A 17,996-nucleotide genomic window follows, 5' to 3' on the forward strand; every position below is an offset into this window, starting at 1 on the left:
CATACAACATCCATCCAATTATAAAGTAAATCATTAAAATCAGTTGGTCTGTTCAAGGCCAATACCACACAGAAAATGATGACAAAATGCAAAATGGTTAACCAGCAAAACTTGTAATTTGGCTGGTGTGTGGTTTCTGTTATGTCCTTGAATTATGTGCATTCAGCACAATAGGTTTAAGGTAGTGGTGCAGTGGCAACATCCACTGGGCATAGTGCTGAGGTAATAGTTCAAATCTCACTATGAATCATTAATGATTACTAAACTATTGGATTGTTGTAATCCTTCAGATTCACCTGGGTCCATTGGGAAGGAAATCTGCCCTTCCTCTCCACCAGGCTGCCTCTCAATTTGGGAAATTTCATAAAATGATATATTCTAGCCTTGCCAACTAAGCCCTCATCCTGAAAAATAAGTCCATCACACAAAAGAATGGGCAAATATATATTGCCTTCTCATTCAATTTATAAGAAGCACATGCATAGGTGATTGTGGTTATCAGTTTTGCTTATTTTACAATTTTCACACAAAACATGTCAGTTGAAAATTGACTCCCAAGCCTGGGTGCCCGGCTAAATTTCATACTTAATTTGTGTTGACACTTTCCTTTTGTGTTTTGTTTACTGCTTCCATTATAAAGCATCACATTATCTGAGTTGTCACAATGCTGCAATTCAGTGCTAGTTTAGTGAGAACAGATTTGACTTTGGTATTGGAAATAGGTGGAAAATTATATATTCTGCATTGGATGATCTAACACTTTATCATAAGATCAAGATCAGACTCAGAATCTCAAATCAGCTCAACTTTCAGTTAACTCATTTCTATTAAAAGTATTTACCCATCGTTACTTGTGCATATTGATTTAGCAAAATTTAAGTTGACCCAGCAACATCAGAGTTGATCTGTTAGTGAATTTTTAAAACCTGACAGTTGCATTGTATTTCCGAGCCATTGGGGTGAATATTTTCAAAGCTCTCTGGTCTCCATGTTGAATAGAGCAAGGCAAGTTGATATCTGTACCAATCATTAATGTTTATTTATCTTGAGGGAAGGGAATGTTACCTTTATCTTTTACGGTCTTTATTGAGTTTAATGAATTTAATATATTCTATTCAATACCTCATATTTCGCTTTGGCAGCTTACACCCTAGCCGTATGACTATTGACTTCTCTAATCTCCTTCATAGTTCTCTGACCAATCTGAGTGACCGCGATTAAATTTTATCTGTTTGCTTCGTTGTCAACTTCTCCCAGCTAACAATAATTTATTCTACATTTTCCTTGAACTTCATCTCTTTTGATGTCCTGTTTTCGCACCTTACCCTTCCTTATCTGTGTTCCCCTCTCCCTTGATTCTTAGTCTGAAGAAGGGTCCCGACCCCAATAATCACCCATTCGTTCTATCCAAATATGCTGCCTGTCCTGCTGAGCTCCTGCACTTTGTGTCTATGGTGGAAACCATCATCTGCAATTCCTTCCTACACATGAATATATTCAATGATTTGGCTTCTATTGCTTTCTGTGATAGGGAATTCTCAGATGCACCATTCTCTGATAACAGAAAATTCAGAACATCCATTTGCATCTAATTAGTCCTGCCTTGTTTGAACTTTGCAGGTTTGTTTGAGATCCCCCTCATTCTTCAAAACTCCAATAAGCATAAGCCTATCTTAGTCGTGTCTGATAACCTTCTATAGGAGGGAGATTCATGCACAAACAATTTCATCAACTATTGGTAACTTCGAGGCTTGGTTTATCATTTAATAATTCATTTATACTTTAAATTTGAAAAAAATTATCTGTTAATTATTAGCAAATATTTGAAACTAGCAAAAATAATGATAATTTAGTACAAACGTAGATGAAACATTTGTGCTCTAGTTAGGCCATGTGCCGTATCATGAATCATTCAATTTTACTGCACTAAATTTACTTCATTCTGAGGGTGATTAGAATATGAAATGAGTTGCCAGAGGAGGTAGTAGAGCCAGGTAATATAATCAATATATTACTAAAAGTCTGATCTTGACCACTTCCTGTTCTGTATATTGATTTTAGAAAAAACGCTGCCACTGTGATTTTTGGCCATCTTACTCGGAGTCCCCCTCCGCTGTGCAGGACAAGAGGATTTTTCCCATCGATGAAAAATAAAAGAGCTATTAGTGTTTAAAAAATGTTGAGATTCTCTCTCTTGAAGGCCACGTCCCTTCCGGAGGTACTATAAAACCCGGAAGTGTTGAGTGCCTCAGTCAGTCTCTGCAAGATGGGGGAGTGAGAGGGTTACATCTCTCAGTCTGAGCTGTGAATAACACTGAATATATGTCTACTAAACTGTGAGTGGTTTTACTGACCTGTCAATGTCCTTAATGTGGTTTGAAAATATAGTTTGGAAATGCTAAAGCTGTGTTGCCTTTGGTTTGGAAATGCTAAAGCTGGGTTGCCTAATTAAAGTTGCCTTGCCTAATTAAAGTTGCCTTGCCTAATTAAAGTTGCCTTGCCTAATTAAAGTTGCCTTGCCTAATTAAAGTTGCCTTGCCTAATTAAAGTTGCCTTGCCCAATTAAAGGTCCCTTGCCTAGTTAAATTTGCCTTGCCTTCTATATAATTAAAGGTCTAATCTTGACCACTTCCCGTTTGCACTTTATATTGTTTTTAGAAAGAACGCTACCACGTACGCCTGTGACTTTTGGCCATCTTACTCAGAGTCCCCCTCCGCTCATCAGGTGCCGAGGATTTTTCCCATCAATGAAAAATAAAAGAGTTATTAGTGTTTTTAAAATGTTGAGATTCGCTCTCCTGTCAATCATGCTATGAAGGCCACGCCCCTTCTGGTGGGGGGGAGGGACTATAAAACCCAGAAGTGTGGGCGTGGCTCAGTCTCTGCAGTATGGAGGAGGGAGACGTCACGACTCGCTGTCTTTAGTGACCTTGCACCCTGCTTGAAATGGTGTGAAACTACACTTGAATTGGTGGCCTTGCACCCTGCTTGAATGGAATTTCAAGGAATAGCCTTGAGTCAACTGCCAGCCCACCAACCGTGAGCGAGTGAGCTGCCAGCGCAACAGGCTTGAGTGACTGAGCCTCCAGCCCACGAATCCATTCGGCCCACAATGTCCATACTAGCCTACCGGAAACCAGTCCCTTCAGCCCACAACACCCATACTGGCGCTCCAGAAAGCCCCCAACCCCCACCCCCCACTGGCTGCTAATATTGGAATTGGTGGAGAGGTGGAATATTGCGTTGGAATACCAGCCCTACCGTGTGATGCTGGGACTCAAACGGGTCCCACTTAGTCTAGTATCATTTAAAAGGCACGGACAGGTACATGGGTAGGAAATGTCTGTATTGTATGACTACCATTTAACCCTTTGGTCCATCACATCTATGCTGGCTGGTAAAGGTCTGTTGACTAATCTAACTCCCAACATTTTGTCTACAGAAGCACTTTGAGTCTTTGGCTAGGTAGAGAGTAGGATCTTCATCATTCCTTTTAACTTTTTACTAGTTACATTTAATCCCTAGCCTTTGGACCCTGTTCGATCCTGTCTGCGGGTGCTGTCTGTAGAGTTAGCACATTTGTGCTGTGACCGCGTGGATTTCCTCTGCGTGCTCCGGTTTCCTCCCACATTCCATAATGGGCTACTGTAAGTTGTCCCTAGTGTGTAGGAATGAACTGGTGTACAGGTGATCATTGGTCGGCGGCGCAGACATGGTGGGTCAAAGGGCCTGTTTCCACGCTGTATCTAAGCTAAAGTTTCAGCTTCTCTGCTAAAGGAAGTAAGTCCTTCCTGTGTTATAATTCTGTTATAATTTCCAACACTGATAAAATTCCCCAGTTTTCTTTAATTCTAAAGACCTGTTGTGGTCATTGTCTCTTCACTCTAATTTGGCAGCCCAGGTAACGCTCTGTTTATTGCTTCTATGTCTTTCCAATACTATTGTATCCTTCATGTAATATGGTGACCAGATGTACATTGTACTATAGTTGAATCATAACCTCCTGTCCTTATCTATTCATTCTATGATCCTCTATTAATTTATATTTTTCTGAATCTGACCATTTATTTTGCCTTGCTTCCCCTTTCTTTCAGCATCCTTTACTCTTCTTACCCACTTGACAGCCCATTTGAAATTTTCCTGTCACCTGCAATTTTCTTACCATAACCCACATTGCCAATTTTGATTTCTTCTGCATTGCTCTTGATAATGATCCTTGCATTTTAAGTCCGTTATTCCTATGACACCTCCATGCTAATTGATTTTGATAAAACTGTGCCTTAATAAATAATTATTTATTGTGCCCCTGGGAATAATTTGTTCACCACCTTTGCCAAGCTGATAACCCTATATTTGCTCACTCTTCCCTCTTCTGAAGCATTAATGGTCTTTCAGCTCCCCTGCACCATAGCTGCAGTCAAAGAAAGGAGTAAAATATGATGCACATATCCCTGTTATTCGTTCCTTTGCTTCACTTGCTTTTTAATGATGCTGGATCCCTTCTATTATCGTGTTAAACATTTCAAGTTTAATCCTTGAGAATCAGAATCATCTGCATACCATCTCAATGAATTGTGACTTTCTACTCAAAATTGAGGTTTGATTGATGCTAAATTTATATCTGAGTTTATATCACTGTCAAAGATTAATTATACTAAGCATTTTATTTAATGAATTTCATCTGAATGCCCTGTATTTGACAGAAATATTTCGCTACTTTTTCCAGCTCAAAGCAGCATTTCATAGATTTTTTTTTAAACTCTGTGTCTTTTACCACTTGCTGCACTCATCTCATTCAGAGTATTTAAATAAAATTTGGATTCATTTTGAAATCTGAACCAATCTCCCTGTGAAGATTCACTCTATTTTGTCCAGAATGGTTGACGATCAATACCAGACTCAGCTGCTACCTCTGCTTTTTCATGCAAGTTGAATTTGAAAATGTTAACATGCAGATATCTTGTTAAGTGACAAACTTAACAAAGTCTGCATCTTGGGGTCCTGGATATTCATTCGCAAAAGTTGATCAGAATAGGTCCAACAATAGGTTCTCAAATTTAATTATAAAATTTCAGTCCATCTTTAATGTAACTTGCTCTTGAGCTGTACTGAAATATATTAGATACTTTCCAGTGTTGGTGAACTCTCAAGGACCAAGTTAAAATCTTTAATACCAATAGAAAGGAAATAAATTATCCAAGATTTATAGATACTGTAAAGTACTATGTCAAAGCGCAGTTTGTTAGATCTGGTAATTTTGCCAGAGCAAATATTGCTTATTTGCATTTTGCTGCTACTTCTCAAGCCAAAGAGCTAGATCAGATGTGCAGTTCATTGGAGCTGGATTGACATTTTAATTTCTTCACGTTTTTTAGATCAGATGTTAGGACATCCAGGTAGGTAATCGTTGTAGATCAAGCTGCATCAGCATTTTGGGTGCGTGTGTATCGACCATCAACCAAAGAGCTTTCTTCCAGTACTCTTATCAGACTGTCTTTCAATGTTTACATTTGTTTTTTTAATTTGATCCTTTTGGGTGGCACAGTAGAACAGAGGTAGAGCTGCTGTCGCACAATGATCATTCTCCCTGTGATCGCGTAGGTTTCCTCTGGATGCTCTGGTTTCCTCCCACATCTCAAAGATGTGTGAGTTTGTACATTAATTGGCCCTAGTGTATAGGCAGTGTATGAGAAAGTGAGATAGAATAGTATGAGAATGAACGTGTGAGCAATGATCGGCGTGGTCTTGGTGGGCCGAAGGGCCTGTTACCAACTTACTTACTGCCAATTATGCCTCCTGCATGTAGGGCAGCAATGAAGGTCCTCCACTCCTGTCTGTTCTGGGCTAGCTTCTGGATACTACCCCAGGTCAGGTCCATTGTTTTCATTTCCTCCCTTGCAGTTTGACACCAGGTGGTTTTGGGTCTCCCTCTTTTCCTTTTCCCTTCCGGTATCCAGTGCAGGGCTATTCTTGGGATGCTGTCTGATTCTCTTACATTCATCCTAGCATCTGTCGATAGTCCTGGAAGTCCATCACGCCCAGTGGTGTTGATTCCTTCAGTTGCTGTTTCCGTAACATATTTGTTTTACGAGACAGGGTTGTTAGCCCTGTGCTCAACCTCCAACCTGGAGGACCAGTGGATTGCTCTTCGTCTCACCTCTACCCTTCGACCTGTCCAGCATGGGAGACCCTAACAGGAGACAAATCTCCCGCTGGCATAGCTCTAGGGGTCACTGAGACACACATGCACCCCGACCACGATAAGGTTGGGGAGCATGTAAATAAGTTACCAAGCTGTGTCACTAAACTAAATATGGAAATAATGCTTATCGTTGTAGGCATTCCATCAGGGCTTTTCTTCAAACTTATTGTAGAGGAGGCAGTAAGTTGGAGAAGAGGTCCGGACGGACCAAAGTCTGGCTAGTGATAAGAGGAATAGCAGATGATTGGACATAGATTAACAATAGGGAAAAAAAGACAAAAGATACACAAGGGATACAAAAGAGACAATAGGTTAACAATGAAAAGGGGACAAGAGGGATGTAAGGTAAGGAGAAGTGGAATGAAATGTGAAGACAGGAGGAACATGGGTGGAATGGGAAAAGGGGCAGGTTAGTGGGTGAACTGGGTAGACATCATGGTTGGGGGAGAGAGGGGGAAAAGGGGATATTACCAAAAAATGTTCATACCGTTGGATTGTAAGCTACCTGGAATAGGATTCCCCCACTTTGCATATGGCCTCACTAATGGAGGAGGCCCCGAACAGAAAAGTCGGAATGGGAATACAATTTAAAATGGTTAAAATAAAAATGGGATTCAGAATCATTTCATTTGGGTCTTTTACTATAAACCATGTAGTTAAAAAATAGGAGAATTAACCATGTAAAGACAATAATATTGGAAGTTAATTTGGTAACCAATGCTAGCTTCAAAGTTTAATACTTGCAATACTTTGTAACATTAATGTGTAGTAAAAAATTATTTAAAAAATAAATTAATAATTCAAACCACTGCGGCTTGAATTATCTTTTGATGTTTAATTTAGTCCAACCTTCTCAAAACTTGTCTTAGTAATGATTTTTGGTCATGATCTTTATTGATTGCTTCAAATTTGCCTGTCATTTATTTCATTTTTTCCAAATGGTGTTTGTAATTATTCCACTGAATAAACATGTTGCTCAGACAATTAATTATCCAAATATTCAGCTTCAAATTATGATAGCTTGAGAGGTTTCTGGATTAGTGATCCATCAGCACACACTAATGATGTAGGTATGTGCTGAAATACTACGACAGCTGCTGGGGAATTTTAAATTCACATAAATCTACCAAATTTAACCGTCTTTGTAAAAACCTGTCATTCACTAATGCCATCGAAAGAAATGAAATCTATTGTTTTTAATCAGTCTGCGATACATGTGTCTCTAAACCCACGGCAATGCGACTGATGAATTGTCTTTGTGGCTATTTCAGGAGAAATTTGGAATGGAAATAAAACACTAGCATTACAAAATTTAATTTTATTCATAACTTTTTTTATAAATCAAGTGTGCAACGGGGTACTGATTGTGGGTGATCAGCTATGATCACAGTGAATGGCGGTGCTGGCTCGAAGGGCTGAATGGCCTACTCCTGCACCTATTGTCTATTGTCTATTGCCATGAAGAAGGTATAAATAAGAGAATTATTGCGAGAATTAATGCAAAGATTCTATACTGGCCAGTCATTCTTTGGCAAAGGAAAGTCTGAGGCTATTGGACGCCAGGACAGTGTTGTACGACTCGCAAAGACTGTTCTGTCATCGACAATTCACACCAGGAGTGTGATGGAATAAGCTCCACCTGCCTGGGGAAATGCACAGTGATCTTGAATGAAGTTATATAATTTTCTTTTCGCCTTTTAATCTGTGAACTCAAGGTCAAAAGTCTAATCATTGGACTCCAAATGTTCAAATGCAATGGTTGCATATGTTTCTGCATGTGAGAAGCAGTTAGTTTTGTGCCAACACTTGGTATGAAATTCATATTCACTTAAGAGAAGGGGCTTAGTTTTGTGCTTTTTGGCCACCACCATCCTTTTCATTGTACCGGCACATTTTGAATGTTAATCACGGCTCTAGTGCTGCACCATCAATTGACCCTTGGAAAACAATCCCACTGATAGTCCTGTAAAGTTTGGGTGGTTGGAAGGGACAGTACAGCAGTTGTATGCTGTATTTCTGTCTAGGACGTACATTTACGATTCCACATTGTGATAATTGAAGACAAACAAATGTACTTTTATTCCCTTCAAACCAGTACAATATGGCTGAATATCCATGAAAGCAGACCAGGCTGTGCATGCTTCCTTCTGTTTTGCTCCAATTGTACTCCCGGTTATTTGCATCCCAATTTCAAATTTTGTGTGAATGGCTTCCAAATCAGTTTGTGCCTATAAATTAGTCATCCACATGTATTTTTTTTGGAAAAGATCAATCTGAGTCCTGCCCTGGACTGGTGCATTTGATTCATATTTTGTATATTGCAAATGATGAGCTGGATTAATTTATAATATTAATTGTCAAAATACTGAATCAAAGATTAAGGATCAAGAAATAGTACATTTCTTCTAGTCTAATGAAGAGAATTAAACCTGAAACATAAAATATTCATTGTTTATAATTGGAATTTCTTTACTGGTTATGGTTGTCCCAAGAAAATTGATATATCATATGTTGTGTTTTTAATTCCTGGCTCTGAAATCAATTATTTTACACAATGAGTTAATGTGATTTTTTTTTTTTTGTCATGTATTTAAAAGAAACAATTTGCTTTCATAGCAAATCAACGCTATTCCGGGCTCCTTGAACTTGATCTAATGTTGTCAAAATACTGTCGCCAAAAATTTAATCTGCTCTCAATGTAGATCTATGGACCAGATGGTGACTTCCTGTGCAGCAATAATACTAGTGACTCTGTTTTGTAATTTTCACCTCCTGACCTATCTTGTAATTCACAAGAATTCCAAAATTATTTCAACATTTCCTTGAACCAACTTCCTTTCCGCCCCCAGTTCCATAGGTATATCCATTGAATGAAATTCTGCTTTAGTTTTATTTGAACTTGACCTTTTTCCACAAAGGAGCATTTGAAACTAATTGTGCATCATAATGTTGGTCCATCTTAAAGATGATTTGTTAAATCAGTTGAGATTATTGTTGGAAAATTTGTGGCTTCTATTATCCTTTTTGTCAAAAAACCCCCATATTAGTTAAATGAGCTAAATTAATAGGATAATTTTTGTTGACATATCAGCTGTGATTTGCTAGTTTTTAATGCCTAATCAGGTGGCATTAACACCATTTATTTTCAAATCTTGTGAGAGGAATCCCTTGGAAAAGTCATGGGTGCTGAAATTGAAAGGCAGAATGGCCGAAAAACCTCTGCTTACACTAAGTGGAGTAACCTGGTCAACCAGCATATGTGAAAATCTCAAAGGCCCTAAAATACAAGGGATGCTATAGAATATTTGAATGTATAATATGTTGATTTGAAGATTCTAGACATTATCTATTTCATTTGGTGCACCCGGTGTGACCTCCTTTACATCGGGGAAAGCTTGCACTCTGTCTAACAAGGTCTGCTGGGGATCCGAGCTGCTAGTCATTTTAACTCCCCTCCCCATTCCCATTCCAACCTCTGTCTTTGGCCTCCCCCATTGTCAGTGAGGTCACACACAAACTAGAAGAACATTTGAGGAAGGACATTCTTGCTATTGAGGGAGTGCAGCGTCAGTTCACGAGGTTAATTCCAGGGATGGCGGGACTGTCATATGATGAAAGAATGGAATGACTGGGCTTGGATGAGAGGGGATCTTATAGAAACGTATAAAATTATTGAGGGATTGGACACGCTAGATGCAGGAAACATGTTGGGGGAGTCCAGAACCAGGGGCCACAGTTTAAGATTAAGGGGTAGGCCATTTAGAACTGAGATGAGGAAATTCTTTTTCATCCAGAGTGTTGTGAATTTGTGGAATTCTCTGCCTCAGAAGGCAGTGGAGGATGATTCACTGGATGCATTCAAAAGAGAGTTAGATAGAGCTCTTGGGGCTAGCGGAGGGATATGGGGAGAAGGCAGGAATGGGGTACTCATTGCGGAGCTGGCTCGAAGGGCCGAATAGCCTACTCGTGCACCTATTGTCTATGTATCTATGTAGCACGTCACATTCCACTTGGCTGGCTTTCAACCTAATGATAGGAACATTGAATTCTTCAATTTGTAATAAATACCCAACCAAGTGCATGCATATTTCACCCACCGCCTAGTCACCCTGCTCTTTTCCCCTCTGTTTCATCTCCCATTGCGAGTTCCATATTTTGCTTTTATCGCCTCCCTTCTCTTCCACATGTCTCCTTTCACCTATATCCCTCCCTCCAGTTTTATATTTCACCTCTGGCGCCCTTTTGTCGTCTTTTCACCTAGTCAGTTACTCCACCCATCCACCAAGTACACTCACTTACCTGTATCCACCTATCAGTTTCCAGGATTTGCCCTACCCAACACTCTTTACTGGACTTTTCTGGATAATGCCTGACTGGAATTCCTCCAGCCTTTTGTTTTGTGCTCAGGATTCTACCATCTGCAATTTCTCGTGTCAAAATAGCCTTCAACAAATTTAATCTACATAGTCTGTATAATTTACAGAAACTTGTATGTTTCAAACCAGTTGAGTGTAATGATTATGTGGGCCTGGTGAGTGTTTGCTGTAGCTTGTGAGCAATAATGTGTGCCATAGGCCCTTCGTAATGTTGGTTTGTACCAACATTGGGAATGGATAAAATCTGAAACTCATTCAAGTTTAGCAAAGTTATTTTGGCTCTCAACAGATGATTGTTTTGCCAGTGGATTTCATCTGCAAAAAAATTTGCGTTATATTGAAATTTCCTCACTGCTTCCTGTAATTAGTTCCTTTATATGAGGAAGAATGAAAAATATAGTTTTTTGCTCCAGTTTAAAATTTTAATTTTAATGTATATTCTACTCCACAGCTCCTCATCGAAACCATGAATCCAGTCTATAGTTCAGGTGCTTCAGGGATTCCATATGCAAATCCAAAAGGAATTGGATACGCAGGTAAACTATTAGTTGAATTTACTAAGTTAAGAAAAAATGCTCGGTTGTGTGGAAGGTGGTTACGAGGGGAAGGAATGAGGATCAAAGAAAAAACAATATGAAGTAGTAAGAAGGTAGACAAAAATGCTGGAGAAACTGCGGGTGAGGCAGCATCTATGGAGCGAAGGAAATGGGCAATGTTTCGGGTCAAAACCCTTCTTCAGACTGATGTGAGGGGGGGGGCGGGAAGAAGAAAGGAAGAGGTGGAGCCAGTGAGCTGTGGGAGAGCTGAGAAGGGGAGGAGAAACTAGGGACTACCTGAAATTAGAGAAGTCAATGTTCATACCGCTGGGGTGCAAACTGCCCAAGCGAAATATGAGGTGCTGCTCCTCCAATTTACGGTGGTCCTCACTCTGGCCATGGAGGAGGCCCAGGACAGAAAGGTCAGATTCGGAATGGGAGGGGGAATTGAAGTGCTGAGCCACCAGGAGATCAGGTTGGTTATTGTGAACCGAGCGGAGGGGTTTGGCGAACATGAATGTTATATGCTTGAACAGTACAATTTCTGGGACTGTTAAATTGAGCTATGGTTCTGTTTCTTTAGTGCACCATCCTGTAGTCATGTACATGAAATGTTCTGTGAGTTGTCGATTTTAATGATTTCTACTCTGTTTTCGCTACTTCATCGTGTCATCAGTAATGAGAAAGTCAGTTGACAATCAATGGTATTTGGTGAGAAAAGCTAAAATTTATTTTTAATCCTTTGGTTCTTCGGTTATGATTCTCAAACAAGTTTTAGTGTATGGGGACACAATACAGTCTTAACTTTCATATTTTAAAAAGTGGTTTCGATGTGCTAATGGATTTGTGTAATTTTTGTTTGTTTTTTGGATGTTACTTAATGTTTTTGGCTTGATTGTTTGATCTGTTTTGAACAAAGCAGGTTTCCCAGTTGGCTATGCAGCGGCTGCTCCTGCTTTTTCTCCTGCTATGTATGCTGGTACCAATCCAGCCTTCCCGACAGGTATACCACCTAATTGATTGTTATATGCAACCTTGTGATTAGCAAAAATAACTTTACTCGTGCAGCATTAACTGATTTAATATATTTTAATATATTAATAAGGACTAAAGCTCAGTGTTGTAATATAGTCATATAATGTTATTGCCTTAAAAAAAAGTTGGTTGATGAGAAAGTGGTCATAAATCTTTAATACGTTTAAGGCAGAAAAAGTGAATTTACAAGACAATTAAGTTGAGAGATATCAGAGATGCCTTTACTTTCCTTTAACATTTAACTTGATGCCAAATATAGCTGAGTGAAATCAAAAACTTAGAAATGTGTTTATTTCAAAATATTATGCCTCGTTCTCTTAATCAAAGACTAATGAGTATTGTCTCAAGCTGTTCAACTTTTTCTTCATAAAATGGCTTCTTCATCCCAAGAATCAATCTGGTGAATCTTCTCTGAGAGACCTCCATTATCCATGATTAGGAGATCAAACCTGGGCTCTGGACTTGGGTGATCTCACAAAGTCCGATACTCCAGGGTATCATTAAGTCACAGTACAGTTGAAGCCAGACTTCCATGGTGTATACTCAAACTCTTTTGGAATAAATCCCATCATTCAGTTTGCCTTCCTAATGGTTTACTATATGCCAGCTAACTGATGTACAACCAGATTCTTATGTAATGCAGAAAATTGTATTCAATCCATTTAAACAGTATTCTGGTTGCAAACAAAATGAACAGCTTCATGTAATGATTTTGTATTCATTTGCCAAATATTTGCCCATATTACAAGCTCTTACATAGAAATTAGGTGCAGGAGTAGGCCATTCGGCCCTTCGACTCTTGTGTCCTCATCAGAGCCCTGCCTCTTGTGTCCTCATCACGCATTGCTTTATCTGAAGAAGGGTCTCGACTGAAATGTCACCCATCCCTTCTCTCCAGAGATGCTGCCTGTCCCGCTGAGTTATTCTAGCATTCTAGCATTTTGTGTCTACCTTTGCTTTATTTATCTTTCTATCAGCAACTTTGTCTGTTGTGTACTCAATTCCTTTGTCATGAATAAAGATTGTGAATAAATAAGAACTAAATAGTGGTCCTTATGGAGCCATACCTCTTTGCAGTCAGCAGAAAACAAAATTTCAATTTGCCTGTTGAATATTCAACTATCGTTCTGTAGATAAATGGGATGCCCTCTAGGACCACTCTCTGAAGATCAGTAGCAATCCCACATTCAAGCTTATTTTTGCTTTATTAGTTGGGGGAGATTTAAGATGAAAACATGGTGATTAAGAGACAATAGGTGCAGGAGTAGGACATTTTGCCCTTCGAGTCAGCACCACCATTCAATGTGATCATGGCTGATCATCCCCAATCAGTACCCCGTTCCTGCCTTCTCCCCACATCCCCTGACTCCGCTATTTTTAAGAGCCCTATCTAGCTCTCTCTTGAAAGCATCCAGAGAACCTGCCTCCACCGTCCTCTGAGGCAGAGAATTCCACAGACTCACCACTATCTGTGAGAAAACGTGTTTCCTCGTCTCCGTTCTAAATGACTTACTGCTTATTCTTAAACTGTGGCCCCTGGTTCTGGACTCCCCCAACTTCGTGAACATCTTTCCTGCCTCTAGCGTGTCCAAACCCTTAACAATCTTATATGTTTCAATGAGATATCCTCTCGTCCTTCTAAACTCCAGAGTGTACAAGCCCAGCTGCTCCATTCTCTCAGCATATGATAGTCCCGCCATCCCGGGAATTAACCTTGTAAACCTACGCTGCACTCCCTCAATAGCAAGAATGTCCTTCCTCAAATTAGGGGACCAAAACTGCACACAATACTCCAGGTGTGGTCTCACTAGGGCTCTGTACAACTGCAGAAGGACCTCTTTGCTCCTATATTCGATTCCTCTTGTTATAAAGGCCACATGCCATTCGCTTTCTTCACTGCCTACTGTACCTGCATGCTTACTTTCATAGACTGATGTACAAGGACCCCCAGATCCCGTTGTACTTACCCTTTTCCCAACTTGACGCCATTTAGATAGTAATCTGCCTTCCTGTTTTTGCTACCAAAGTGGATAACCTCACATTTATCCGCATTAAACCATCTGCTATGCATCTGCCCACTCCCCCAACCTGTCCAAGTCACCCTGCCTTCTCATAGCATCCTCCTCACAGTTCACACTGCCACCCAGCTTTGTGTCATGTGCAAATTTGCTAATTTTACTTTGAATCCCTTCATCCAAATCATTGATGTATATTGTAAATAGCTGCGATCCCAGCACCGAGCCTTGCGGTACCCCACTAGTCACTGCCTGTCATTCTGAAAGGGACCCGTTAATCCCTACCCTTTGTTTCCTGTCTGCCAACCACTTCTCTATCATTGTCAGCACTCTACCCCCAATACCATGTGCCCTAATTTTGCCCACTAATCTCCTATGTGGGACCTTATCAAATGCTTTCTGAAAGTCCAGGTACACTACATCTACTGGCTCTCCCTTGTCCATTTTCCTAGTTACATCTTCAAAAAATTCCAGAAGATTAGTCAAGCATGATTTCCCCTTCGTAAGTCCATGCTGACTCGGACCGATCCTGTTACTGCTATCCAAATGTTCGGCTATCTCATCTTTTATAATTGACTCCATCATCTTCCCGTATTGTCTTTTTGGTTTTCTTCTGTGCTCTTTAAACATTACCCAATCCTCTTGCTTCCGGCTCATCTTTGCTACGTTGTACTTCTTCGCTTTAATTTTTATACTGTCCCTGACGTCGCTTGTCAGCCATGGTCATCCCTTTCTCCCCTTGGAATCTTTCTTCCTCCTAGGAATGAACTGATCCTGCACCTTCTGTATTATTCCTAGAAATACCTGCCATTTTTTGTTCCGCTGTCATCCCTGCTAGTGTATCTTTCCAGTCAACTTTGGGCAGCTCCTCCCTCATGGCCCCATAGTCCCCTTTATTCAACTGAAACACTGACACCTGCGATCTACCCTTCTCCCTCTCCAATTGCAGTGATTAATATTTGGTATAGCTACTTATTCACAGTTTTTATTCAATTAGGTAAAACGTGATTTATATGCTTGCAGTGAAAGTAATGTGGTTGTTTGCTTTAGAACCAGAAATGGAAGAGCCATTCCACTGTATCCCCACCATTTAGTATCATTGTGAATCATCCCTGATAAATGGTAGTTCTGACATTCTTGGATTCTGCTTTCTCAGGTTATACACCAGGCACACCGTATAAAGTCTCATGTTCTCCGACCAGTGGAGCTGTACCACCCTACTCCTCCTCTCCCAACCCATACCAGGCTGCTGTATACCCAGTTCGAAGTGCCTACGCACAACAGAATCCTTATGCACAGGTTAGAAATTAAACCATTTCCTGTAAAAAAAAAATGTGCATGTCTTTAATGGATGTCTTTTTGAGGGTGTGTTGTTCCTTTAAATGTGACTAGCAAAAAAAACCTGGTATTTAATGGACCAGATATGTTGTTTATGAAGGAACTGCAGATGCTGGAAAATTGAAGGTAGACAAAAATGCTGGAAAAACATAGCGGGTGCAGCAGCATCTATGGAGCGAAGGAAATGGGCAACGTTTCGGGCCAATACCCTTCTGATTGGGTTTCGGCCCGAAGCGTTGCCTATTTCCTACGCTCCGTAGATGCTGCTGCACCCGCTGAGTTTCTCCAGCATTTTTGTCTACCTAATGGACCAGATTTGTTGTTGCAGAATTTGCAAAATGCAAACCGATTTGTATATTACATTTTAGCCACCTTTGAATTTGAACAATATGAATGTTGGTCAAAGATGTTTGTTTCAGTTGCACAGGTTTTAAATTGATTAATAAAATGTCATGGAATGTCATGTACTTCTTTGATAAATAGTTTGTTCTGATATTCGAGTTATGCACCAAACACTATTCCACAAAGCATTTTTCCACCCTATGCTTACATTACAGCACTTCAAAATTCTGGAATATTTAATCTGTAAATTTGGTTCTTCCATATAGCAAGGATTACATCATGGGTTTGTATTTATAAATAAGTTTTACGTTGTGCATCATTGAAATTTGTGGTACTAAATGGATGATCTGATTTTGTCAACCAATGCAGGATCTGATATTGTCAACCAATTGCATTTGCAGTGTTGAGTAATAAGCCAGCATTTTTCTCAAAATGCTCCAAGGTGGAGAGTCTGGACCATGTGCTTAAAGCATATAATGTATTTACGTTGTCTGCACAGTCATAAGTGCACATGGAGTAAAGGGCTGAGAACACAAACTTGCAGATGAAGCAATATTGGCAATTATCATGGCAGATATTTTGTCAACAAACCTCACTGATTGCAGTCTGTGTCAAGATGTGGAGGATACCATTGCAGAGGGGATTGCTGACTCTTGGGTCCAGGAGTTTGGAGATTAATTTGGTTGAGATTATGGTGTTGAAGGCAGAGCTTTAGTTAAATAAAGAGTTTGTCGTAGGTGTCTTTGTTGTCCAGATATTCCAGTGATGAGTGAAGGGCCAGGGAGATGGTGTCTGTCATGGGTCTGCAGCGACTGGACTGTCTTGGAGGCTGGAGTTATTGTGTGCAATGACCAACCTCAAGAAGAACCTCCTGATGGTGGATGTCATAGTCACTCTTCAATAATCATTACCCACTTTGCTTTAGTACTGGGATGATTGTGGTGGTCTTAAATCATGTGGGAACATCAGAGTAGAGTAGGGAAAGATAAAAGATGTCCGAATACTCCTGCCATCTGGTCTGTGCAGTGATTTCAGTGATACTTTGAATTTCAGTGATACAATGACACAGTGATCCAATGAAATTCCTATTTTGCATACATTTCAGTAAAAGTCATATTGTATACGGGCACAATCATACATAAGTACAGGAATGTGGGAATAATAAATTACACTTAGGCAGGCTCAAGATTTGCAATGTTTCCATTGTCATCCTATATCAAAGGTTGGGCAAGCTTGAGGAACAACAATTCACTTTGCAGCTAGATGTAATACAACATTCTGGGCTCAATATTTAACTCGGGTTTAGTTAAGTCATTTCAAATAATCAGCAGTGCGAGTCTTTGTATTCTATATTAGCACCGGCCATTATGTTTTCTCCCGATCATTTCAGATATTTGTCTATGTCGAATTTACAATTCTTCCAAATCCATATTTTATTCATGAATATATCTTAAATCCTCTTCCACCATCTTTCTTGTATATCTCAACACTTGTTTTCCTTGTGATTTTCTCAGTTCCAGTGAATGATCATTGACCTGAAGACCCGTTTCTATCTGCACGATGCTGCCTGGTCTATTAAACATTTAACCATTCTCCATTTTGTAATAATTTTTACTGAAAATTGTTTTCCTGGTTGGAGCTGCTTTATTTGAACAATTTGTGGTTATAGACTTTGTGTGTGTGTGTGTGTGTGTGTGTATATAGCTAAGCTGCACTGTCCCCAGTGCATACATCAATGATTTAGATGAAGGGATTCAAAGTAACATTAGCAAATTTGCAGATGACACAAAGCTGTGTGGCAGTGTGAACTGTGAGGCGGATTCTATGAGAATGCAGGGTGACTTGGACAGGTTGGGTGAGTGGGCAGATACATGGCAGATGCAGTTTAATATGGATAAATGTGAGGTTATCCTCTTTGGTAGCAAAAACAGGAAGGCAGATTATTATCTAAATGGTGTCGTTGGGAAAAGGGAAAGTACAACGGGATCTAGGGGTCCTTGTTCATTAGTTAATGAAAGTAAGTATGCAGACGCAGCAGGCAGTGAAGAAAGCGAATGGCTGCAGTTGTATAGGGCCCTAGTGAGACCACACCTGGAGTATTGTGTGCAGTTTTGGTCCCCTAATTTGAGGAAGGACATTCTTGCTATTGAGG

At 39.9% G+C, this 17,996-nt stretch overlaps 1 protein-coding gene across 2 annotated transcripts in view; it reads left to right on the forward strand.

Moving 5' to 3' along the window:
• The window catches only part of fam168b (family with sequence similarity 168 member B), a 41,413-nt gene that overhangs the window by 11,041 nt on the left and 12,376 nt on the right, over window positions 1-17,996 (forward strand). The window contains exons 2-4 of one of the 2 annotated variants that reach the window (XM_033031409.1): window positions 11,030-11,114; window positions 12,034-12,117; window positions 15,321-15,463. In XM_033031409.1, coding sequence (XP_032887300.1) covers window positions 11,045-11,114; window positions 12,034-12,117; window positions 15,321-15,463 — 297 coding nt within the window. In that variant the 5' untranslated portion in view covers window positions 11,030-11,044. The remainder of the gene's footprint in view (window positions 1-11,029; window positions 11,115-12,033; window positions 12,118-15,320; window positions 15,464-17,996) is intronic. The other variant, XM_033031410.1, reaches the window with a different exon arrangement.

This window comes from Amblyraja radiata, chromosome 13, assembly GCF_010909765.2.
Source record: "Amblyraja radiata isolate CabotCenter1 chromosome 13, sAmbRad1.1.pri, whole genome shotgun sequence".
NCBI lineage: Eukaryota > Metazoa > Chordata > Chondrichthyes > Rajiformes > Rajidae > Amblyraja > Amblyraja radiata.